The sequence below is a fragment of the Podarcis melisellensis genome, assembly GCF_964234715.1.
Source record: "Podarcis melisellensis genome assembly, chromosome: 2".
NCBI classification, from domain to species: domain Eukaryota; kingdom Metazoa; phylum Chordata; class Lepidosauria; order Squamata; family Lacertidae; genus Podarcis; species Podarcis melisellensis.
In genome coordinates, this window is record NC_138529.1 from 32,201,799 (window position 1) to 32,227,603 (window position 25,805).

The window sequence follows — 25,805 nt, forward strand, 5'->3', positions numbered from 1 at the left end:
GGTAACGAAGCGGCCGCAGAGGTTTCGTTCCTGCATGGCTGCCTCACCAACACAATTGCGTTTTTAAAAAAAGTCTTGACGTTTTCCATATTCTTTCCGTGCATGTTTATGGGTGACGAGAACAGCGGCCATTCCTAAATCAGCACCACCAGAGGGTGGATGAGAGTGAATTCTGCTGCGTTAGTTATTTTCATCCATTATATACATTAACTCTGCATTTGACTATGGCAGACCAACACGGCTACCTATCTGTATCTGCATTATTAAACTACAAATTCTCATCTGTTGCTATACTTCAGATCCTGCAAACGTTTTAACATGTCCAAAACACCGTGAAAGAGGTGGATGGGAAGTCAACAGATTGCATTTTAAAAGAATTGTATTTTAAAAGAATTTGTAAAAATTGAAAATTTAATAAATATATATTTTAATTAAATCCCCAATCCCTACTTTAGTTAAATCCCTCCTCTCTTTACATTGCTTGTATTAATAAACTTCTTTAGAGGGTTGATACAAAGGAATCAATTCAAAACACTCCATAGCATATTAATTCTTAGTATCATTCAGTGTCTGAAGTTAGGGAGCAGCACTGACAGCAGGAACAAACAGTCCGTACTAGTTAACTAACTCTAGTTAATAAGTCATTTGCAGCTTTGGCGGCAGCCGAATTCCTCCGAGTTACAACTGAAGACTTCCCACTAGCTGACAGTTTGGCAGGTGAGTACACGCTGGGCCTTAACACTTCATAGGTTCTGGAAATGCAGAAGGCTCATTCATCATGCTAAGTGCCTACCCTTGTGTTCAAGTATCGCACTATAATAACCTTTCACTTGACACCTCCCTCACAATGCTGCTTTGCAGAATGTAAAAAGGCTGCTCCAACAGTGACTCTACATGAAGCTCCCTCTGCTGGTTCAACTGTTTATTGAGTGACAGGACCCTTCCGCTTCCCCCTCCAGATGTTTGTTTGCTTTATGAAAATGATTTACAGGTGGTACATGACACCAGTCAAGCTTGCAAAGATATATCATTTGCCTGACAATAAGTGTTGGAAATGTAAGGAAACTGAGGGAACATTCTTTCACCTCTGGTGGACGTGCCCAAAGGTTAAGGCTTTCTGGGAAATGATCTATAATGAACTTAAAAAGGTATTTAAGTATACCTTCCTTAAGAAACCAGAGGCCTTCCTCTTGGGCATTGTTGGCCAGAAGGTGTTAAAGAAGGATAGAACCTTTTTTATGTATGCAACAACAGCAGCAAGGATACTTATCGCAAAGTACTGGAAGACACAAGATTTGCCCACCTTGGAAGAATGGCAGATGCAATTGATAGACTACATGGAACTGGCAGAAATGACTGTCAGAATCCGAGACATGGGAGAAGAACAAACAGAAGAGGACTGGAAGAAATTTAAAGATTATCTGCAAAAACATTGTAAATTATTTGAATGTTAAAGTGATGCAGGATAGTGAGATAATGTGGCATTAGTGACAAAGTTGAAAGGAATGTGTAAAGATGTTTTATAAGTAACAAGTAAAGAAACATAGCAAAATTAATCAATGATGGGGGATTAGAAGATAAGTGGTCAGCAGCGGGAATGGTTAATTTAAAAGAAATTAAGTAATATTAAAATCAGTCAAAATAGAGGAAGAATTTGCTGAAACTGAATTGGAAATTTGAATACAGAAAAGGGAGATGTGAGGAAGTTGGGAAAGTAAGTTATATGAAATTAAGAGTTGAACTTATATATTTTTGTTTGATTTTTGTGTTTTATACCGTTTATTGTTTGTTATTGTGTTGTTTTGTTTTGTTTTGTTTGTTATTATAAAATCTGTTGAAACCTTAATAAAAATCTTTTTTTAAAAAAAACAGATGTTTGTTTGCTTTACAGAAGAAGATTCCTTCAAAGGACCTTCTACAGCAGTGTTTCCCCAACTTGGTTCTCCAGCTGCTTTTGGACTACAATTCCCATCATCCCTGACCACTGGCCCTGCTAGCTAGGGATGATGGGAATTCTAGTCCAAAAAAACGAGCTAGAGACCCAAATTTCAGAAACACTGTTTTACAGTGCAAGAAACTTCAACTTGCTTGTGCAGGTGAGAAAAGGGCAGTCCAGCCCAGCACAACTGGGAAATTCTTTAGACCTCACCATTATTGGACAAGGTAGAATGACCATTTTTCTAGAACCAGGCCTTTAGAAAGCAACTCTTGCTTGCACACTGAAGGCATGGTGAAGAGATTGCAACACAGACAGTACACACTTTTCAGCTACGGCAATCATTTGTAATTGTTCTACAGTGGTACCTCGGGTCACATACACTTCAGGTTACAGACTCCACTAACCCAGAAATAGTACCTTGGGTTAAGAACTTTGCTTCAGGATGAGAACAGAAACTGTGCTACGGCGGCACAGCGGCAGCAGGAGTCCCCATTAGCTAAAGTGGTGCTTCAGGTTATGAACAGTTTCAGGTTATGAACGAACCTCCGGAACGAATTAAGTACTTTACCCGAGGTACCACTGTATTTGTGCCCCTCCCAAAACTGAAATAAAGACCAACAACATACGTTACTTGAATCAGAAGCAGACTACACCTTTTATGAAGTTCAGTGAATCCTATTGCTGATAACCATATCATCCACGATACCATAAACTCTCATGTGATACAAAGCAGCGGCCATTGTCTTCTACAGATTTTAGAGTGCTCATCCTCAAACTGTGAAGGATGCTCGCATTTGCAAAGAAGAAATCTTAAGATTCTTACTTCTTGGCACTTGGCAGATATCAGAGGTCACAGCTTGTGTGTGTGTGTGTGTGTGTGTGTGTGTGTGTGTGTGTGTGTAAGAGGTTCAGAGCCGGCTCTACTATTAGACAGGATAAGGGATTTATCTCAGGCAGCAGATACTGGATGACAGAACTGCCCTGTGCCACTTAATCTAGCCAGCTGCCTTCAGAGAGTGGAGGATCCTGTCCCCTCATCACTCATGTTGAACTAAGATTCAGATGCCAATCTCACCAGCTTCCATTTGAATGACAAGGCATTGTCTTTCCTTGCAGTGAGAGCCTTGCAGAGCACGTGAAGAACCAAAATGGCATCAGGTGGTGATAGCCCATCAAAAACCAAGCTGTGGGTCTTTTGCTCACCACCAACACCATCTGACCAACCCTGATTGAGAGGATTTTTGCTACATTAGCCCCAAAGAATGAAACCAATGTGGTTATATAGGCAGACCTAGTGCAGCAGCTACGGCGTTAAAGAACCCAACAGCTGTGTACTTTTGCATACACAGCAGCTAGAAAAATATGGCCCCAAAGTATAAGCTGGTTTTGTTTAACACTCCCCCCCCCCCAATTTACCAATAAATGGAAGTAGTCTCCTTGGTGCCGTTACAAAAATCTCTTTGCTGAATGGCTTGGAAAAGTGCCACATTTACTCGATCAGCTCTCATTAGACTCATTAAAAGATGATTATAATATCAGAGCGTGGGCAGCCTCACTTCGCACCCTGGAGTGCAGCAGTGCACAGGTTGGTAATAAAGGGAAATATGGCAAGGTTAATCACGCCTGACAGTGCTACACCAATTTTTGTGCAAAGGGGCCTCTGAACGCTTTGCAAAGATTAATTCATTCAGTTCTTTTGCAAGGCAGGGATAAGGACTTCGTACGGTACCTGGCAACGCCGTGATGATGTAGCGTACCAAAGACCCCACAGAATTAGTGATGTGGGTATGAATAAAATTTGCAAATATCTTGCATGCACTTTCTCCCCTCATATAAATGTTAGGTCTGGAATTTGTTTATTTATGGTTGTCAATATGATATCGGGCCAAGTTTATCATCTTGTTATTGGCATATGAAGCCCTGAAGAACTCCAGATCAGGTTACCCCTTGCCTCATAAATCCCTGCCTGGACACCTAGATCCTTGAAGACCTCCTTAGTAGTGCTGCATGCTCCCAAGGTTTTAAAGCTGATCATCTGAATATGATGTATTATTCTATACTTGTTTCATTACTGTAATTTTGTTGATTCTATGCTGTTAACACTCCCATCTTATAAGGCTGTGCTCCGAGCTAGCAAGTTTCACTACAAGGCTTAAAACGTATGGCTGTTTCCCAAACTTGGGTCTCCAGCTGTTTTTGGACTACAATTCCCATCATGCCCAACCACTGGTTCTGCTAGCTAGGGATGATGGGAGTTGTAGTCCAAAAAAAAAAAAAACAGCTGGGAAACCCTGGTCTAGGGGATTCTACACACACACACACACACACACACACACACACACACACACACACCTCTTTCAAAATTGCAAATGCTCAGGAATCCAATTTGTGCATGCAGAATATAGAATGCAAATTGGACTTGAATCATCTTGGTTGGCATGGTATTTGCTAAAGGAGTTACATGCTCCCAGGTGTGGAACGTGAGTAAATGGTGTGCGTGAAGAATTGGCAACAAGAACAGTCAAATACTCCAGCTAGGGAGAGGTCATGGGCAGTAGGAGAAAGGGGAGGAAATCTTGCACAGACTGCATCTCCCCAACTCAATTCTCAGCCACAGTGTTTTCCTGGAGTTCAAAGGGATCAAGTCGGAGGCAGCGACTGGGTTTCCTGAGCCACCAGCTGATGCAAGATGCTGGAGCGCTATGGCAGCTGACCTTGGCCACTGGCCTTTTTTCTCCAAACATCTCAGTCTGGTGCCGGCAGACTCTTTTGGTACACATCAGGCCACCCAAGGAACCAATGTTACGTTTCTCAAATGCACCCGGAGAAGTGACTGGCTCCAAGATCACTTGTGATGAGTGATGGGGTGTAAATTCTATCAATCATATCTGTCCAATCTGAAACGAAACGAAAGGCAGCCAGCTGCAAGAATTCACTCTTCACACCGTAGAGATATAGATATATTTGTGTTGCATATTTAAGACAACTTTTAACATAATGCTTCCAACACAAAGCTTTCGGCACTCATTCTTTGGAACAGGTTTCAATTCAAGCCCTGCCTAGTTCACCCCCTTGGCTCAGAACGCACAACACGCTTTATGAGTCCCTTTTCCAGACAAGGGTACCCCAACATCACACTGTATCGCTGGAAATGGAGAAGGTTGTGCCCTGGGGGTAGGGGTGGGCAATGAGCCCTGCTAGGAGCTCAGGCCAAAGAAGAATCTGTGTGCTATGGGTCTGGCAAACCCCACTCACCAAAAAATCTTCCATTTTCAAAGATTCTTTTTAGCACCAGCACAGCTCTTGAAATCAAAGAACTTTTTTTAAAAACAAACAAATGAACAAACAGAGGTCATTTGTGATCTGCACTTCCAATCCAAGAACAAAATAAAGAAAAGAAGCAGAACGTTTTGAAGAAATGCAGGGATGTTAACTGCCTTGAAAGGCTCAGACCAAATAACCCCTGAGATCAGAACTTTCCAAACATCTTACTGAGACTATATCAAATCTCTGCACCTCAAGTCCGTTTCGACCACCTCCTAAAGAGGTTTTCCAGAGGCAGCATCAACAGCTCCTCATCATGTCAAGTCGTCTGTGTGTTCTTTCTGATATGGCACACTTAAAACAAAAGATAGAGAGAGAGACGGTGTGTGTGTGTGTGTGTGTGTGTGTGTGTGTGTGTGTGTGCGCGAGAGAGATAGAGAGAGAGATACTCTCCAAAGCAGACTATTTTGTCTTAACACTTCTATTTCAACAGCAACCATTAAGGGGTCCCAGACATTGGTGTCCCCAGTTCAACTGGGGGTGGGTTACTCAGGAACTGGGATATGGTTGAAAGATCAGATCAGGATAAAAAATAAGACTGGACATCAGACAACATTCAGGACAGAATTAAGGTCACTCCCTGTGCATGGGAACACTGTTTTTGGCTGGGAAGTATACAGCTTAAGAGGGCTAAATTAGCCATTCAAAGTAGGTGTAGGTTGTGTGTGCGAGGTCACAAACGATGCTGCCTGATTTGACAATGTTAAAAAAAAAAGGAAAGGGGGAAAAATCCACATTAAACAGTTGACACACTGGGGGGGGGGGGAATGTAGGTCAGAGTTGACTATCCATTCTGGCAGTGGTACCAGGGGTAACAAATATCCAGAGACAAGGAAATTCATTCGGAAAACAAATGAAGGGATTTCCTGCCTTGCATCAGACGTCAAGACAACCTTGACTTTATAATAAACCTTAATAAACCTGGCTTAATAAGGCCCTTTGGATGGGACAGGCTGGGCCATTTAGCTAGCTCTGCAATGTGCCACCAAGACGCAAAACACAGCCAGATTTCAAGCCAAAGGGAGAAGGGGAATAGGCAAGGTAGATGGCGAGGCTTGAGAATGAGGCACTGTACAATGGGGTACTGGCAGGTGGTGGTTTGGCACAGTAGGCAGCTCCATTCAGGGGGAGCCTTGGCACAGCTGCCAGAGGGGACAAATCCCTTCCTTGCTTCCAACCAGGAGGGTAGGCAGCTCTGAGCTGCAAAAAATAAAAATCAAAATCAAAAAATAAAAGAGAGAAGCTCTCTCCAATGTCAGCAGCAAGATCTAAGCTCCTAGCACTGCTAGGAGGGAAATACAAATGTTCCACCCTCTCCCCACCCCTACCGGAATCAGCAAGGAGGACAAAAATCATGTTACAGTGTAAGAAGAAGACAATGGGAACACTGAAATGCTCCCCACCCCACCTCTAGAGGCAGAGGGGCAGGATGACCGCCGTCGCTATTGCACTTTCGTCTCATATATACATAACACATTTGTAAAAAAATAAGAACTAAAAGGATGGGTTTGGGAGATGAGAAACAGGTCTGCCAAGCCAGGCACAGCTGCTCAGAGGACACAGACCCGGTTAAAGTGACGGCCTGGTTGCCTGCATTCCCCCATCTACCCCCATCTGGCCATTTCCCAGAATCCTCTGCCAGCAACCATTTGGGAACAAAGAGTCCTGGATCTTGCAGAGCATCACCCAGAGGTGAGGAGGGCACGCTGGCTCAGGTGCGCTGCAGCCAGGAAGCTGAGAGCTCACCTGCCAGACTAGAAAGAGAGCTTCCAATGCTCGGGACTCGTGTAAATACATGTAGCCCCTCCCCTATCCGCTTCACCATCTCTCCAGCCAATCCTGAGAACGGGTGGGCGGGGCCTCCGCCTCCACACCACCTTTGCGCTGCTGACAGCCAATAAGAGTTTCCTGCTCTGCTGGAGAAGATCCCGTTCACATGAGGATGGTACATTTTCACAGGATGACGAAGTCTCGAGCGTTTGCCCTGCGGAGAGGAGGGGGCCTGTGCGCCCAACCCCACACCCTGCCACGAGGGGATGCTTCCTTGATCCCAACAATGTGCTGCCGGCGGCCCCTGCTACCTCAGCCGCCCGTCGGGCTTGATGGCCCCCAGTTCTGACTTGGGGTCCGGGGAGAGCGAGCTCCAGGAGGTTTTGCTACAGAGCTCCAGGGTGGAGCAGCTGGAGGGGCTCGCCACGCAGAGGGCAGCCACCGACCAGAAGCTGCCGATGCTGCTGTCCGTCCAGTTCTCAAGAGCCTTGCCAATGAGCTGCGTGTGCCGGTGGGAGGCTCGTCCTGTTTCGTCCAAGCGGGGGAGGCTCAAGATCCCAGCCAGGCCCTGGAAGTTCTGCTCCATGTATTCATTTCGAGGAGGACCAGCGTGAAGCCACTTGCCATCATCTGGGACGGAACACAAGAGGGAAAGGCAGTTAAGCTGCGGGCACACGCAGACCCAAGTGCACCGCAAACCCCTCCAGCAAAGCAGGCTTTGGCTAACCTTTTCTCTAGGCCAGGTGTGGGGAACCAGGTGTTGCTCCAGCATGACCAACGGCCAAAGATGATGGGACTTTTGGTCAAGCAACATCTGGAGGGCAAAAGGTTCCCCATACCTGCTCTAGGCTCATAATAATACATTACAGTGGTACCTCGGGTTACATACGCTTCAGGTTACAGACTCCGCTAATCCAGAAATAGTACCTTGGGTTAAGAACTTTGCTTCAGGATGAGAACAGAGATTGTGCTCCAGCGGCGCAGCAGCAGCGGGAAGCCCCATTAGCTACAGTGGTGCTTCAGGTTAAGAACAGTTTCAGGTTAAGAACGGACCTCCAGAACGAATTAAGTACGTAACCAGAGGTACCACTGTAATTTATTATCATTGTTTTTTTTATTTTAGGGAATCCAGTGCTGGTCCTACTCAGGAGTAGATGCACACTGAAACTAATGAACCAAGTTAGTCACATCCATTAACTTCAGTGGATTTCCCCACCTCCACCACCAACTAGGACTAGCCCTGGATACCATCTGGCCTGATTAATTACTATCACTGCATGGATTTACATACAGCGTTAACGCCAAAACATGTTTCTGAGCAGTTTCCTAGTTTAAAAACAATTGCACGGTTATTAAAGTACAAACACCCAAAATTAAATGATCCCATTGAAACAGCACAGTGCTTAAAAACAGGAGTCTTGGGTCAAGAGATCAAGGGAATGCTAAACTGGAGCCTCTTCAGAAGCCAGCAGAAAGTCAATAAAAAAGGGGACCTGCCGTATTTCAGATCCATTCCGCATCCTCAACACTGGTGGGCAGTGAGGCAGGTAGCTAGGCCAGACACAGGCAAACTTGTCCCTCCAGATGTCTTGCGGCTACAACTCCCATCATCCCTGACCACTGGTCCTGTTAGCTAGGAATGATGGGATTTGTAGTCCCAAAATCTCTGGAGGGCCAAGTTTGCCTATGCCTGAGCTAGGCAGTGCTGCAGGTGCTCACAGCATGACTTTAGGTGGGAGCAGCCAGAGAGAGGTGGTCACTGCTCACAGGTACAGAACGGATGATTGTCCCTCATGCCATTGGCAACTAGGAGGGCCACCCATTTAGCAGCTAGGTACCTGCATGGTGCTCTCTGTGGGGAGCCTGCCGCCCCCGGCTACCTCCTGGAAAAGAAAGGTAAAGTCGGGGACGCCTTTCTCCACAACTTGGCAGCCACCCAGTGAACCACAACACCGGCCATCACTGATGTTCGGTTACTGCTCTTGCCGGCTCCTTATTGAGGAAAAGCAAACTGTGCTGCTTGCCTTAGCTGGCAGACTGCTGACCGCTTTCTCCCTAACTGAAATGGATTATGGCACTCAGGGGCTAGTCTTCTGACCCCTGGGCAAGATACAGTGGTACCTCGGGTTACATATGCTTCAGGTTACATACGCTTCAGGTTACAGACTCTGCTAACCCAGAGATAGTACCTCGGGTTAAGAACTTTGCTTCAGGATGAGAACAGAAATCGTGCTCCGGCAGCGGGAGGCCCCATTAGCTAAAGTGGTGCTTCAGGTTAAGACCAGTTTCAGGTTAAGAATGGACCTCTGGAACGAATTAAGTTCTTAACCCGAGGTACCACTGTATAGCCTGTCTCTAGGTGGGGCAGGCCCCCAAGGCCAGGAAAAGCAAGGAAAGAAAATCAGCATTAAGTTGCATTGCCCCTCCCTCCCTCATTTGCCTCCACTGAACTGCTTCACTTTCTTTCTGTCTTCTAACTGGACAGGGAGGAGTCAGGAAGAACGGTGAAGCAGCAAAGCCGATGGCAAGGCAGAATCAACCAAAGCTGCCTTGAAGCTGAGCACAGAAGCAGTGCAACACCATCACTTCTTACAGGAAGCTGGCCTGCTTTACTTGTTGCAGTTGCAACAAACAGAAGGTTGGTCTGCCTACCGCCGCGGGCAGGGGTTGCACTGTATCTTGGGTGGGACAGTAGCAGTGGCAGCTGCCCTACACTTTGCCTGGTCCCTCAGACCAGCAGTCAGGTGGTGGGCGAACCGGCTTGCCTGCCTTGTCCCCCTCTGCTAGTGGAGAGGGAAGGAAGGGCTCAGCTCACCTCCAGCTGAGCCAAGTTTTGTGTGCATGTTTCCTTGCTTAAGAAAGCTCCTGTGTTGCTAGAGCCACTGCCACTTGCACACAGTCTAACTGCTCACTCTCCCGACTCAAGCGGCTTCCTTTCCCCCCTCTTGACAAGGAGCACAATGGGATCCATGGGTTCTCCCCCCTCCTTTTGCCTCAACAATTCCCTTCCTCCAGTGCCTGCTGCTCTACCCTTCCACCAGCCTCCCACGTTTTCGCTACTCGCCTCAGCATGTTGCGCTGAGAGAGAACGTTCCCTGACGGCCCCTTCCTTCCCCCCAAATTGTTTACCCCCCCACTCCCTACCCAGCAATTGTGGTGGATATCAGGAGCTGATTTCCTGAAATCCCGGGGGTGCCAAGTTGCTTGCTTAAAATACAAAAGAAGGCCCTGACTTCCTTCTCCCTTTGTTCCACATACACACTTTTCAATAAAACCCTGTGCAAGCTCACTCAAAAAGCAGCATGCAGCATGGGTAGGCTCAGACTGTGCTAGTAATTCCACAGAGGAACTTGCAGCAAAAATAAAGGGATGAGAGAGGTGCCAGAGTGTGCATAAGCTGTTAAGATACGCTGTATACCTCATGTCTGGACCACCACCTCAGTTCATTGGCTTTTAGGGGGCCAAGCTGTCCATCCTACAGGAAATGGAGGCAGCCATCACAGGCTCTACTAACATTCCCCTAAAACCAAACTGTGCACGTTTAGAGGTACCGCACGCAATGACTTTTGGGTGGTGGGAGGTACCCCTGGCTGTTCTTGCCACTGTCACGTGTCACCCCTTCACTGAAATTCTAGGGCTGAAATCCTATTAATGCTTACTTGGGAGTAAGTTTCCTCAAAAGACTTTCAAATAAATGTGCTTTAGGACTGCACTGCAGAACCCTTCGACCAGGTTCAGGTTTGTGCACTGCATATTACCCCGTGCTGCAGAGATTTAAAATCACAAGTATAAATGTGAGAAGGCTGCTTGAGAACCACCTCAAGAGGACATGGAGAGCGCAACTGCCCGAAGAAAAGAACCGTGAAGTCCAAACCGACTTCTGACGGCCTACTCGAATATTATGTTTTTTGTGCACTGCCACAAATGCAATGCGTGAATGAGACAAGCGTGGATTTAGAAACAGGAGTATCACACAGGGACACTCAGCACAAAACTAGCATGGGCTGGAGTGTATGCTTTTGTTTGGGAACTGCAAAGCAACAGTTCCCTCCCCCCCTTAGCTCCCCCCCTCACCTTTCCTGAGAGGCTGCTTGCGGTTGAAGGTCTGTGGGACAACCAGGAACTGGCTCTCACCCAGGGGCTCCCAGAACTGGAGGAGTCGGATGGTCCACACACCTGGGCGAAGAGGCCGGTTGAGGGGAGGCTTGTACTGCGTGAATTCTGCCTCTGCGTCCACTGCAATGTTGTAGGAGGTGGCAATGACATAGGTGGGGTCAATCCAAACGACGGTGGCTGTGAGGTTGGGGCCCCGGGCCCATTTCTGCATGGCCACCGGCTCATCAAAAGGTCCAATCAAGCCACCAAAATTGCGGAAGATCCTCTCTTTTGGGTCCCACTCGGTACCTACCTGCGGGAGGGAAGGAGGGGAACACTCAGAATGGGAAACACCACACACACACTATGGGATAATTAATAAACTCAGTTTTTCACCATGCTATGGTAGACTCTCCAACAGCCAGATATAACACTTAGAACCTGCCCCAAAGCGATGGCTTGGGCCAACAATGGTTGTAGACGTTCAGGTTGTGAACGTGATCCGTGCAGGATGCACTTTTGCAACCCGCAGCATTCGCAACCCGCAGCGGCGCAACTGCGCATGCACGGTTGCAATTCAGTGCTTCTGCGCATGCACAAAGCGCGATTTAGCGCCTCTGCACATGCACGACCGCCGAAACCTGGAAGTAACCCATTCCAGTACTTCCAGGTTTCGGAGGGTCCATAACCGGAAAAAAACACAACTTGAAGCACCTGTAACCCGAGGTATGACTGTATTAAGAAGTTTACAACAGACCAAAAGACACTGGAATATTTTCCAAAAATGGGCAACCAAAATGATCAAAGGGGTGCAAGAGCTTCTCTATGAGGAAGACTTACAATATTTGTGTCTTTTGTTGTTGCTGTTGTTCTGAGAAGAGGGTGTGTGTGGGTGTATGTGTAACATTAATTTTTTCAAAGCATCTTCTGTGTGCCGCTTTTATCCATCTGCACAACTGCAGCAGAAAGACACTCACAGAAGAAATTAGCGTGACTGACTGTTGCTTCCTGTGAGGAAGGAAGATAAGGGAGGGACCGAGAGGACGAGAGGGGCAGCCCATCTTATTATCATCTCTTGTGTTAATTAGATTAAGCTGCCTTTCCTATCTCTGACTTTTTAGAAGTCTGACTGCTGCAGCTGAACCTCTGTATATATTAAAGGTGTACAAAATTATACAGGGTGTAGAGAAAGCAGACAGAGTAAAGTTTTTCCTTCCTCTCTCATAATACTAGAACTCAAGGGCATCCAATGGAAGTTGACTGTTCGGAAATTACTGGACGAGGCTGCAACCTTTTGAAGAAAGGTCTTCCCGTATAATGAACGACCTGAAGCTGCTGCAAACCCTGAGGCTACAGTGCACTCTGGCGCTTACTCAGCGGAATCAACCCACCCATGGTCTCGGCCTACCCTTCTTTTTTAAGACTGGAATGTTCCTGAGACAGAAACTAACTTCTTTTTTGTATCTCCCCATCTTCAAGTTGACGGTTTTGAGCCAGGGAGGACCACCAACAGGAAGCAGGAAGCCTACCTCAAGGTTCTGCAGACGGTTGGCCTGCCTGCTGCGGCCTGCTAGCTTGAGAGTCCCTCGGGGCATCACCCACATTTCCAGAGACTCCACTTGCTGCGTCGCAGGGTTTTGTACTTCCTGAGTCACCAAGTAGCCCTGGAAATGGTCATCGTAGAAGTACAGGTGCACACTGGACGGGAAGCCCTGTGGCTCAAAGCTAGAGAGAGGAAGCAAGGAAGAGCAAGTTAACATTTGCATTTCGAGGTAAAGTGGCAAACCTCCAAGTCTGCAGGCCTAATTTGGACAACACTGCTTCCCCATTGGGTACACACTTCCTGATTTGTAGTTCTGTTTCTTAACCCGTCTGCTCCCCTGGCTCTCAGAACGGCCATAGTAACTTCTCAGAGTCGGAAGACACAGACACTAGTCCTACACCTTTTAATCCAGGAGAACTATCAGACTGATCCCATTTTCCTGCAGGCCATCAGCTGATGAGACCTTACCTGTCCCCTTGTGCCTCTCATTTCCCTGGACACCCACTGTATTGATCTGTCTAACTCATAAACATATGATCTATCTAACTCAGTACTGTCTATTTCCATTGCCCTTCCCCAGCCATACTTGTCATGGAATTCTACTCAATATTGATCCAGAGTAGATTTCAATGTATAGTTAGCAGAGTAAAACTTAAAACACGTTGCAGGATTCCCCCCAAAATAGACCAGAGGCAATTATATTTCATGCAGCAGAGCTTTACTGCTACTGAAGGCAAATGAGCATAATGGTCATAAATACAATACATTCAGGATTGGCACTGTCCATAAGAAATCCAGTTGCAGCAGACTTAAATTAAACTTACAGTAAATCTAAACCTTAACACTAAGCATACAGAACACCACACCAGAAGGAAAAGAGATAGAAAGAGAAGAAGAGTGGAACTCAGGCTCCTTCTGGCCTCCTATTATAGTCAGCATGACCTTGGCAGAAGAGATAACAGAACCAGTTTAAGCCAGCTGCACTCAGCTTCTCTGAAGGTATAACCCAAACACCAGGAACCTTCTGCTTGCTTCTTTCACACAGAGAAGCTTCCAGAACCCTCCTGAATTAAGTAGAATAGGAAATATCTCTGCACATCAGATCAATACTTTCTGTAAATGCAAACTGACAATACTACCCTGAGGACCTTTTGAAAGGAGATACCAGGGCTTGAACCTTCGGGTTTCCTGCTTGCTCCTGCTATCTAGGCCAGCAACCTGTTCTTATAGTGACTCTAGCCCAAGCAGGCACGCTCCCCACTTGCAATTCCCAACAACTGACCTTCAGAGGCATACTGCCGTTGATGTTTGGCCTTTCTCCAATGGCGCAGAGTGCCACATGCTGTTGTGGGAGCAGAGAGTCAAGCCAAGAAGAAGGTGGCCCAGGAATCTGCAGACAAAAGCTCTCCTAACTGGCCACAGAATGTAAGTCCCTACTATTATTATTATCATCAGTCAATTGACCCAAATTACCTGCAAAGCTTCTCCTCTTTCTGTGCCTGTGCAGATGTCACTTTCCGCAGCCCCAGCCTGGAGAAGGATGTGTACACAGTCAGGGTGACATCGCTGAGCCCGCTCAGCCCATCCACGCGGTCATAGACACTCTCCCAATAGGCCTTGAGGGCTGGTGTGTTAGGTGGGTAGTTACCGTAGAGATGCGAGTCCAAGATCTCCAGCACCTCCTGGTTGATCGTGGATTCGAACTTCCTGGCAAAGAAGGTGGGTCTGGAGATTTGCTGAAAAGACGCACAGACATTGGGAGGAGGAGGAGGGTGTGTGTTTTACAACATGATTCAGGCTCAAATCTGCAATGTGCAGATGCTAGAAATAAGACTACGAGGAGAGGACAATGGGGGGGGGGAGGGAGAAGCGGAGGAAATCTAAAGGATAAATCTCCTTTACTTGACCCACACACAAAGATACCATGTGAAAGGTGGAAGTGAATAAAAAATGCATATATCTGTACCCCATCACTGTTACAATTTGGGTTTCTAGGAACCCTGCCTGGTTGCAGAATCCTGTCTTCTTCTTTTTTTTTTGAAGAGGCGGTGATTGGGCAAAATATCTAAGAGCAGAAGCAGCTCTTTTAAAGAGGTGGTGGGGAGTCAGTCCTCAACGTGTTGCTGTTGCTGCACAACCCAAGACTGCATCTGGATCTGAGCCTTCAGAGATTTAGGTCAGTAGGTACACCCACGAGGTCCTAACTCCCGCTTGAACCCGTTAACCGCAAAGACCGCAAGTGCCAGGGTCCTACGAGAAAGCAGTCCTTGTAAAACAGCTATAGAAACTGACTTCAAATAACATTTTCAGCCAGGAGGCACAACTCTGAAGCCACTGTTAACCCTACGACCTCACCTTTCACTTTGCTTATTCAGGTCGCTGCTGCTGCACCAGTTTGGCTCGTAGGCTCTGAACAGGCCCATCAGAAGGGAGCCAAACTTGCAGGGTCTGTTTTTGAGACACTCAACAGGAGCATCGTGTTATGGTAAGCTCACCAGAGATTAATTCTGCCTCTGATGTTGGATGCTGGTGAAGGCCTCTGAACTTGTGTAATCCACTCTCACATTTAAATTCTGTGCCACCCCCTTCTCCTTGTGCCCCTGCACTAGCTTCCTCTCATACTTCATGCCAATTACAAGGTTCAAGTCCTCAGCATGAAAGCTCTCCACCTGCCCGCACATGCCCTTCATTCCCCTCAAGCTCACTTTCTGTCACTCTCAATGTTTCCTTCCCCACCCCCACCTCTCTCTTTAAATAACCATCTGCCATGCCACTCCCTGTGCTTGCAGCAACCCTCCACAATTTAGCCCATCTCCTTCTTCGCTTTTAAAAAACCAAACCACCCAAAGTTTCACCTTCCCATCTCAATTAGATGCTCTCTTCACCACGCACTGTCAGTCTTGGCTCCAGAGATTGCATTCCAATGGTAGGCAGGGCCAGAGGCAAAAAGGGGTGCTAGAAAGGGGCTCGCATGCAGCATTCGAAATTAGCCAGGTGCATTTTGCACCAAGCTATTGGTCACTTCTGACCAAGTGAAGATGCCCAGGTGCCAGGATAATGCCTGAGGTCTCCATCATCTGGAGGTGAATATCTTAGGTTCCTTGGATCTTGGATTGTTTTCACACACTAGCAACAGATCCTGCACAATTTTGTCCATTATATTTTATCTGCACAGTCAGAACGAATTTTAGGAACCAAAAAGTCATATTGAAAAATATGACTTTCCAGCCGCCTGGGCCCCCCAAATGGCAACTGTGCACTCTGTTTTGGTGACTGTAACCTTGGTTAAAGGAGCCATTTGGCACCTAGCTTACATATCTGAGTTTCTAACACCGTTCGCAGGCCAACTGGAGGGGTGTGGTCGGCCAAGTTAGGACCGCAATGCTGCTACAAGCACTCTAGATGAGAGCTGTGTCCTCTCTACAGCACCCGATACAACAGTGGCAGTAAGCAGCACCACTTTAGAAGTACTAATTCAGAGCAACCAGTACAATGAAGCCCATGGATGGGAGAAAAGCTGAGTTACTTTGATTACTGCAGAAGAGGAATAAAAGGTAAAGGTAAAGGGACCCCTGACCATTAGGTCCAGTCGTGGCCAACTCTGCGGTTGCGGCGCTCATCTCGCTTTATTGGCCAAGGGAGCCGGGGTACAGCTTCCGGGTCATGTGGCCAGCATGACTAAGCCACTTCTGGCGAACCAGAGCAGCACACGGAAACGCAGTTTACCTTCCCGCCAGAGCAGTACCTATTTATCTACTTGCACTTTTTATATGCTTTCGAACTGCTAGGTTGGCAGGAGCAGGGACCAAGCAACGGGCGCTCACCCTGTCGCGGGGATTCGAACCGCCAACCTGCTTGATCGGCAAGTCCTAGGCTCTGTGGTTTAACCCACAGCACCACCCGCATCCCAGAAGAGGAATAGGGGAGACAAATCAACTCTTGAGAGCAGGAGTGAAACCTAATTGCAGGAGAAAGAGAGGGAGGGAGGGAGAAAAGGGGGAATGCTTGGGGCACCTGTAGCCGCAGGAAGTCCTGTGGCTTGAAGTCATTCGGGGAGCAGCCGCACCAGTCCACTATGTGTTTATACTGGCATTTGCAGCCCAGCTTGCGGTTCCAGTTTGTCACCCGGAGGTTGTTGTCTACAAGGGTCTCACAGGCGTGGCTGTTCTCCAGGACAGTGTGGAAGAAGGACTGTAAACAGAGAGAGAGAGAAGAGGGAAGGAAGGAGGAAGAAGACCCACAGTGAGCAACATGGCAACCCCCCTCAACACCAAACTAACTGGGGAGGAACACAATTGGAGATGCCAGCCAACCCACCTCCGCTGGGAGAAGCGTGTAGGTGTAGAACTGCCGTAGCTGGGAGACCAGCCGGTCACTGGTATAGACCACGTATTCCACAAAGCTTCGAGTGAGGGCGAACCAATCCGAGCCGCCGTCCACCACGATGCCCTCTGGGATCTGCCGTTCGCCCAGCCGCCACATGTGAGAGTCGCATTCGTGGAAAAGTCTGTCTAGGCCCTGCTTCTTGATGAACCTGTGCAGGGATGAATGCCTCAGATTCACTAGAAAGCAACGTGGAGTTTTCTGCATTAAGATCAGAGCAAGAAGGGTTCTGTAGAATGCTATACTCTTAACACCGGGTTCCACAGCCAGGAAACTCCAAACATTCTGCATAATTACATTTGCTTTGCTTAATTCATCACTAAAAGCACATTTCATGAAGTAACAGCCTCTTTGGTTTTCTGCAGAGACATCAGCCTGGCTCTGGTCATCTACCATATCAGAAGTTTTCAACCTTTTGGGATCCATGGCTCCCTTGACCAACTACGTACTTTCTGCGGCACCCCTGTGGAGCCCAGTTACATAACCCCTTGCCTGCAGAACCAGCAGCCCTTTACCCTTTTTCGAACACCCTCCCTTGTGGAGTGTTCTTCTCTTCTTCCCTCTCCTTGGGAGTCCTCTGGGCAGCTGCCCCTGGTCTCTGAGCTGCTCCCCTGCCCCAAAGAGAGGTGCCTCCTCACACTGCCCCACAGCGGTCTGGGAAGCACCCCATGGCCAGCCCCAGAGGCACTATTCGCTTGGAGAGCTTGTAGCCAGGGCTGCCTAAACAAACAGCTATGCAAGTATAGAAATTAAACGAATAACAACAACAACAACAACAATAATGCTGGCTGGGGCTGATGGGAGCTGGAGTTCAACAGCTGGAAAGTTGCAGAAGTCACTCCTGTTCTGGAAAGAGGCTTCCACAGCTACCAGGATTCTGCCAACACTTTCCCTTCAAGGTATAGGAGGAGCCTCTTAGGCAGCAGTCAGGCAGCAGAGTTGCCAAAAAAACCACACAAAGATAAACTGAGGAGAAGACTATGAGAAGTTTTCAGATTATTCACTTACAGCAGAAACATCTTATCTACAACCTTTGCACTGTAATGGATTTCCGTTGTTTTGGGTTGCAGCTAGAGTTGTGATAGGAGCAGTGGGAGGACAGCGATCAGGAACATGGTGAACGCACAGTTTTGTTCCAGCAGAAGGCCCAATAAAGATTCCTTTAACTTTTCCAAACCTTTGGGCAAACCCCCATTCTCACCACCACCTCTACCCCGTTCATGGTTCATTTTTAACCTCCTCCCCATGCTGTCTCTCAATCGAGGGAATTACCTGGCATTATCTCGGCCATGAGACTTCAGGAAATTCTTGTCTCGGTGTTTCGACAGGAATGTCACCAGCTCCTCGTTGGTCCTGCAGGTGGCAGCAATTCAAAGGAAGAATTAAAACAACCAAAGCAGGGGTTCAGTGGCAAGACTAGAGAGCTTTTCGGATAAGTCAATTATAGTACGATGAAGTGGGGAGGGGAAATCATGGAGGCAAGTGCTGCCCCAACCTATCTGAATCTGTCTGAAGAGAGACTGCGCACAACAATATATGTCTGGCTTCTTCCCACATTATCAAAATCCCTGTTTTCCCAAGTTCCCCTCATAGAGAAAGCCCTGCACTCATCCCACCCCCCTTGGGGTCCCTTTCAACTCTATAATTCTACGACGTACATGAATTTTCAAAAAGAGAACAGCAGGACAGGAAATATGACGCAGCTTCTGCAGGAACAGAGAATGCAACGCTTATGTTTTAGTGATGAAGCCATCCAGTGTCTTTTGGAAAGCCTTTGTCTAGTAATATGAATCTGTCTGGGCAAAAGAGGAAAGAACTAACTGGTGAAGCCCACACACTTCAGTGGTGCAATGTTTACGAGTAAAGGATCAGGGCAGTTTGAGACTTGTCAAGCTCTTTGTTAATGGATAAAAAAGTGGCAGCTTTTAAGCTCTCAAGGTATTCTTTGAGGGGCAGAAACTCCAATGTGGCCTAATGCAAAAGCAAAAAACCGAGTTATTATTTGTGGTCAGCCACTGTCTAAACCAACTATAGGGGAAATAACATTTGGAATTGTTAAAAGAACTAACGGACTCTCTCTCCATCATAAAAAGAGTTGCAAAGGGGAGCACTTTCCCGCAAGTTTGTTGCAGAAGTTAATCATAACAAGTTTGCAAGGGCTGCTGCCTCGAACCCAAGAGACCCAGATGTGCCAAGTAACAAACGCTTGGTATAAAAATGACAGCAGGGGTGCTACACCAATTTTTATTTTTTCGCTCCACGTATATTCCCTCTTAATCTGGTACAAACTGTTTCCAGACAGGCTAGGCGCTGCAGCTGAGGGACCCTGGACCAGAAGGTCTCAGGTTCAATCCTTAGAATCTGCAGGCAAGGCAGGTAGAGATCCCATCTAAAATCCTGGGGAGCCGTTGCCAGTAGATGTAGATAATACTGAACTAAATGGACCAATAGTCAGTACAGTGGTACCTCTACTTACGCTCACCTCCGGTTACGTATCCTTTGGGATACATATGTCGCAAACCTGGAAGTATTTTTCTGGGTTTCACCACGCACACATGCACAGAAGCGCTTCACGCACCATGCGCATGTGCAGAAGCACTAAACTGCACAGTGCAAATGCACAGAAGTGGCACCTCCAGGTACGCACACCTCAAGATCCGACCGGAGCTCTGGAACGGATCCCGCATGCAACCAGAGGTACCACTGTACAAGGCAGCTCCCTATATTCCTGGCCCTGTATAGTGTGGCAGTTCCACTGTTCTCAATGTCTCATTTAAAGTCAACAGTTGTTCTGCACAAACACAACAATTCACGCCTCCAACACTCAGAGAAGTGATTTTGTTTCAGAAACCTTCAGAAGCAGCCAAGATCTGAAAATCTGGGTTAATTGCCCTGCATCCTAGCCAAACCCTACTCTATTCCCGTTACTGGGTCTCCCTGATTTATTAAAAGGGTGTTTGCCTTGTCCTGCCTCCCGCAAGATGTGGCATCCTGCTTGCCTTCTCTCCCATTTTCCAACCTGCAAACTCTCTCCCACCAGAAGCAGTGGTGCAGAAAAGAGGACCTCCAGCTCCCTACTGCTCAGGTGAAGCTATAGAAGGCTCCTCCTATGTGAGGAGCCTCCAACTCTAAGCCATGGTGTGTCAGTAGTCAAAGCCTCAGCTAACCTTGCAGGTAATTCCCTGCTCTGTTTCCCCTTCGCTCTCCCCACAATGAAACGAACCTGGTAGGGTAGTCTGTGGCACTCAAGTTGATGAAGTAGTCCCAGGCCCAGTCTGCCATCTCCAGCAAGTCCTTCATGCTGCGCAGGTACATCTTCAGCAAGCTGGCGCCACCCCAGATAGTGACCATGCGCCAAGGGGTGACCCGGATGTTGGGATAGTGCTGGGCCAACTCCACCACTTCGCGGTGCAGGTAGGTGGAGCGCTGAAAGGGGACAAAACCAAGTTTGAGTCCCAGGGGGAGGAGCGTTGCTTCATTTGGTCCGTTCCTTCCTTCCTAGGAGCTCTTTGAAAAATGCAGAGTAGCGCAAAACCTTGCTATTCTGGGAGGACTTTGGAAGAAACGTGACGGTGTCTGCTTTCATTTGCAGGATTTTTGCCCCTTCGGGATTACACACACCTCTAACATTTTCCTTTGTTTGTGTCAGGGGACCTAAGGGAAGGGATCTTGCAACGGACTATATATATATTTCTGTTCTACAATTTAGAATACTCATTTAAACATCCTTAAAATATCAATGACTTCCCTTCTCTTTCCATGGTTCATTTTGCATATCATAAGTCCCTGCATATTTTACATAAACCAAAACATTCAGTATTCCATTATTACACCCATATAAACTTATTTACACTGCTGAATTTATCTTAAGGCTGCCAACGTTTTCAAATGTACACAATCTCCCCCCATACATTCAATGAACATTTTCCAATCTTCTCTAAATGTATGTTCTTCTTGTTCTCTTATTCTATATGTTAAGTCTGCAAGCTGCGCATATTCCGTCAGCTTAAGTTGCCATTATTCTTTAGTTTGGACCTCACTCCTTTTCCATTTTGGGGCTAACAAAACATGGGCCGTAGTAATGGCATACATAAATAACCTCCCCCCCTTCTTTTTTTTGCAACAGGCTTCAATGAAGGCAGGAGTGACACATCTTCCTATCAGTAAAGCCAGAGATAAGACAAGGGAGAGAAGATTCACAGTGCCCAGAGAGAACTCAGGGGAAGGGGTGGCAGTCTCTGGGCTGTACAGCAGGGAGTGTTGTGCAGAGGGCAAGACACAATTTCTCCAGGCGACTTAGCAAGGAGACCTGTGGACTCTTGGTTGGTCCCATTCCTCCCGCCTCCCTCTCTCCTCTTAGTGCCAAGCTGTATTAGCACAGGCCAGGAGGCCACCTGCTTTACCTTATCCACATGGATGTAGAAGAAATGTTGCTGGTGATACACAGCCTTGATGAAGCGCTTCAGCTGACGGATGGCTCGCCCGTGAACGACCAGCATGTAGGCAATCCGAACTGGCTTGCTCACAGAGGCGTGGAGCATTCGGCTTTCATCCCACTGGATAATGGGGCTGACTTTCCCTGCAGAGATCAGAAGGGGTTGCAGATGGACTCAAGGTTATCTGAGCAGGAAGGGGAAGAGAAGAGGAGCTAGTGCACAAGCTCCTGAAGCCAAATGACCTTGAGGTCAGAAGAAAAGCTGCATTCCTACCCTGATCTCAGAAATACAGGGTGGAAGAATAACCTAAAGCAACACATTTATACTGTCATCCAACTAACAGCTGCAACATATCAGAAATAAATATGCAACCAAGCACAGAGGAAGGGGAAAAAAGGGCACAACCATCTTTTTCTGTGTGCAAATCAGACCTAAGTCTGGGTAAAAACCAGCCAGGGATCGAACCTGGGACCTTCTGAATGCAAAGCAGATGCTCCACTCCTGAGCTAGTACAGTCCTTCCCAAATTACATGGCCCATGCCCCATTTAATTAAGGGGATTGTCAACTTCTCTCTTTGGCCATAGTGCAGTGGCAAGACAGCTGATTTGCACACCGGAGGCCTCAAGTTGTCTCCAGCTAAAAAGGATTCCAAGAATCTAGGTTGGGAAAGACCTGTGGTTTGTTCCGCTGCTAGTCAGAGTGTACAGACCCATGCTCTCACTCAGTGGGAGGCTGCTTCCATTGTATCTATGGGGCAATGGTCTGCTCAGCGACTGCGTTGGTGCCTGCAGAGGGTAAATGTCTCTATCCTGAGACAAGAGAACCACATAGCACCGAAGAAGCATCCTCTCTGCAAAGCGGGAACTGTGCTGCAAAGGTGAATTCAGGTCTCACCTGAAAGCTGGCACTGCCGGGGTACGGAGCGCGGCATAAGGTTCCCGGCTTGGTGCAGGCACACCACGTTGGCTATCTCCTGCTGGCACTGTTTGCTGCTGGCTCTGGCTAACGCAGACAAGGCGTCCTTGCCGGCGATCTCACACTTGGGAGTGAAGTTGTTCTCTGTGGGCTGGGGCGCCCCTTCCACGCTGCCCGTGTCCCCGTGCTGGAAGACGGCTAGCTGGGCGTCCCCTCTGAGCTCCGTCAGGTTCCTTTGGCTCGAGGAGTCCAGGTAGATGGGGAAACGGCGCCCGGGTTTGTGCTTCCCCGTAACCGCTCTCACCACTTTGGCCACTAGGACTCCGGGGTTGTCCGGACGGCTCTTCCATCGCCCATGCTTCCGGCTCAAGCTGCCCCTGCGGCCTGCCGAGCTGTCCAAATCCTTGGACCCTTCCCCGTTCTGAAGCAGCTGGGCCTTCTTCTGCCGTCCCTTCTCCAGTTTCAATCACACACACACAGAGAATAAAAATAAAAGAGGAAAAGAAGAATTAACTTCAAGGTTCATCTCCAAGCTACTTTGCAGCATTAACAATGAAAGTTATCAGCACCCTTGCCATTTTGTAAAGGAGACAAGCTTTTTAATTAATGTACAAGAGTACATACATGCATAAATTCATCTTCCCAGGGAACTCTGGGAATTGTAGCTGTGTAAATATAGGGACGCAGGTGGCGCTGTGGGTTAAACCACAGAGCCTAGGACTTGCCGATCAGAAGGTCGGCGGTTCAAATCCCTGCGACGGGGTGAGCTCCCATTGCTCGGTCCCTGCTCCTGCCAACCTAGCAGTTCGAAAGCACGTCAAAGTGCAAGTAGATAAATAGGTACTGCTCCAGCGGGAAGGTAAACGGTGTTTCCGTGTGCTGCTCTGGTTCGCCAGACCCGGAAGCTGTACGCCGGCTCCCTCAGCCAATAAAGCGAGATGAGCGCCGCAACCCCAGAGTCGGCCACGACTGGACCTAATGGTCAGGGGTTGCTTTACCTTTTTAAGGTGAATTCCCAGTTCCTGGGATTCTTTGGGAGAAGCCATGACTGTTTCAAAGCGGTATAATACTGCTTAAAATGTACAGTGCAGATGTGGGCAATAGTTACACAGATAATAACAAAGACAGCTGGTGCAGTGTCATTTCAGAGTAGAGCTAGGGAAACCTGGATTCAGATCACCACTCGGCTATGAAGCTAGATGGATTTACCTGTTACTCTTTCCCCCAGCTGAACCTACCTCACAGGGTTGCTGCTAGGATGAAAAGACCAGGGATGGGGGGGGGCATATACACCACCTTGGTGTCCTTGAAAGAAAGGTGAGGTGTAAGAGCAAAACAAATAAATAAACAAACGTATTTCTCTATTTATGGCATGTTCATCTATATTTATAGTAAATCAGATTTGTGTCAAGAGAAACATTAGATTCACAGAATCTTGCAAGAGGCATACATTTACAATTCTAAAGAAAAAATCTACCTCCTCTGCCACCCTATATATGTTTTACGCCAAAGGAAGACCCACCTTGTTTAACAGGAATAAAAACCATGTAAATGGACATAGGACTGCATAGGAACCTGTGACCCTCCAGATGTTGTTGGAACTACTACAGTGGTGCCTCAGGTTAAGAACTTAATTCGTTCCGGAAGTCCGTTCTTAACCTGAAACGTAACCGCTTTAGCTAATGGGGCCTCCCGCTGCCGGAGCACGATTTCTGTTCTCATCCTGAAGCAAAGTTCTTAACCCGAGGTACTATTTCTGAGTTAGCGGAGTCTGTAACCTGAAGCGTATGTAACCCGAAGCGTATGTAGCCCGAGGTCCACTGTACTACCACTGCAACTGATCGCTGATCGTGCTGGTTGAGTTGACAAGACTTGGGAGCCCAACTTGGGAGGGCCCAAGTCCTCCTTCCCTGCTCTACAGCTTTTCATTGATTGGAATTCTTCACTCCATTCCATTCTGCCTCCCCCAGTTTTCCTCCCCTCCCCAACAAGCACTCAGCATTCTGTGGTCACCGTGCATGCTCAGTCCACACTGCCGCCATTTTTTGACCCCATGTGCTCTCTCTCTCTCTCTTCCTAAACATTTTCCTACTTCTGCAAACCTTGGGAGTGCCCCAGAGTGTGTATTCCTCCCCTCTTGTTTCTTCTTGGCTCCATAATTCTGGCTACGGTCCTATTGGCACTCAGCAGCTGAGTTCAGACAGAATGATTAAGCTTAGCTGATTTTAGATAACTATTAGCAGGCAAAAACAATCCCCCCCCTCCAGTCCTCCTTCCCTATGGTTGTTGTTGTTTTAATCTGCTTTCGTTGTGGGTTAAAATACAGGTGCTTATCCACAAAACCACATTAGTCCTTTAAATAATAAAATAATAATAATAAATAATAATAAATTTTATTTATATCCCGCCCTCCCCAGCCGAAGCTGGGCTCAGGGCGGCTAACAACAATCAAAAAGAATATATCTATATAAATATAACTGTTTGCTCCCCCACCGTAACAACCATCCATTTCAAGAACATTTCTATTGTTCCTCAATCCATTTTTTTCTCTGGCAAGTACCATATTTTTTGCTCTATAAGACTCACTTTTTCACTCCTAAAAAGTAAGGGGAAATGTGTGTGCGTCTTATGGAGCGAATGCAGGCTGTGCAGCTATCCCAGAAGCCAGAACAGCAAGAGGGATTGCTGCTTTCGCTGCGCAGCGATCCCTCTTGCTGTTCTGGCTTCTGAGATTCAGAATATTTTTTTTATTGTTTTCCTCCTCCAAAAACTAGGTGCGTCTTATGGTCTGGTGCGTCTTATAGAGCGAAAAATACGGTATGCATTTCTCCCTTTCCATTATGAGAGCAAGCTTCTTCTTTCTTTAGTTGTGTTTCTTTTCTTTTTCTTTCTCCCTAAACAAGAACAAACTGTGTTCTCTTCCACAACAAGGCAAACTTCTCAGAAGTGAAATGGAACTGCACCCAGCAGAACTTGTAGGTGGATCTGCAGAAAGGCACCCTGCTCCATTCGGCGTATGAGACATGGGGCAGCAAATGCATTCAAGACAAGAGGGACAAAGGTGACTTGCCCTCCCCACAAAGTTCCTCCCACCCCCCCTTCTGTATTATGTTTGCACAGCTTGCAAAGCACCCAAGCTGGATGGGGCTAGTCAAGGCTGCTTCTTTTGCTTTAAAGAAAGAATGCTCAGTATGCCGTCTTCCTCATGTCTGAACTCAACGGTTTAATTGGCTCACCCACATCCAGCTTCCAGACACATTGAGGCACTGAGAAGCTGTGCTGTTCTCCCCCCAATCCCCACCCAGCTGCCCATGTTGGTTCGCAGGCGCAGGCTTGTAAAAGTAATTTAAGAGACAGCAGAGCTGTCTGACTGGTTTAGCAATACCTTGGTAGATTCTA

General features: G+C 47.3%; 1 protein-coding gene across 3 annotated transcripts in view; it reads right to left on the reverse strand.

The window, feature by feature from the left end:
- Positions 1-4,886: 4,886 nt before the first annotated feature.
- XYLT2 (xylosyltransferase 2) overlaps positions 4,887-25,805 on the reverse strand; it is a 34,860-nt gene continuing 13,941 nt past the window's right edge. The window contains exons 2-11 of one of the 3 annotated variants that reach the window (XM_081899625.1): positions 22,386-22,860; positions 21,458-21,633; positions 20,278-20,480; positions 18,327-18,407; positions 16,989-17,205; positions 16,686-16,862; positions 14,145-14,407; positions 12,658-12,853; positions 11,210-11,441; positions 4,887-7,663 (exon numbers count right to left, since the gene is read on the reverse strand). In XM_081899625.1, coding sequence (XP_081755751.1) covers positions 7,341-7,663; positions 11,210-11,441; positions 12,658-12,853; positions 14,145-14,407; positions 16,686-16,862; positions 16,989-17,205; positions 18,327-18,407; positions 20,278-20,480; positions 21,458-21,633; positions 22,386-22,860 — 2,343 coding nt within the window. In that variant the 3' untranslated portion in view covers positions 4,887-7,340. Of the gene's footprint in view, positions 7,664-11,107; positions 11,442-12,657; positions 12,854-14,144; positions 14,408-16,685; positions 16,863-16,988; positions 17,206-18,326; positions 18,408-20,277; positions 20,481-21,457; positions 21,634-22,385; positions 22,861-25,805 lie in introns of all 3 variants that reach the window. The other 2 variants (XM_081899623.1, XM_081899624.1) reach the window with 2 other exon arrangements.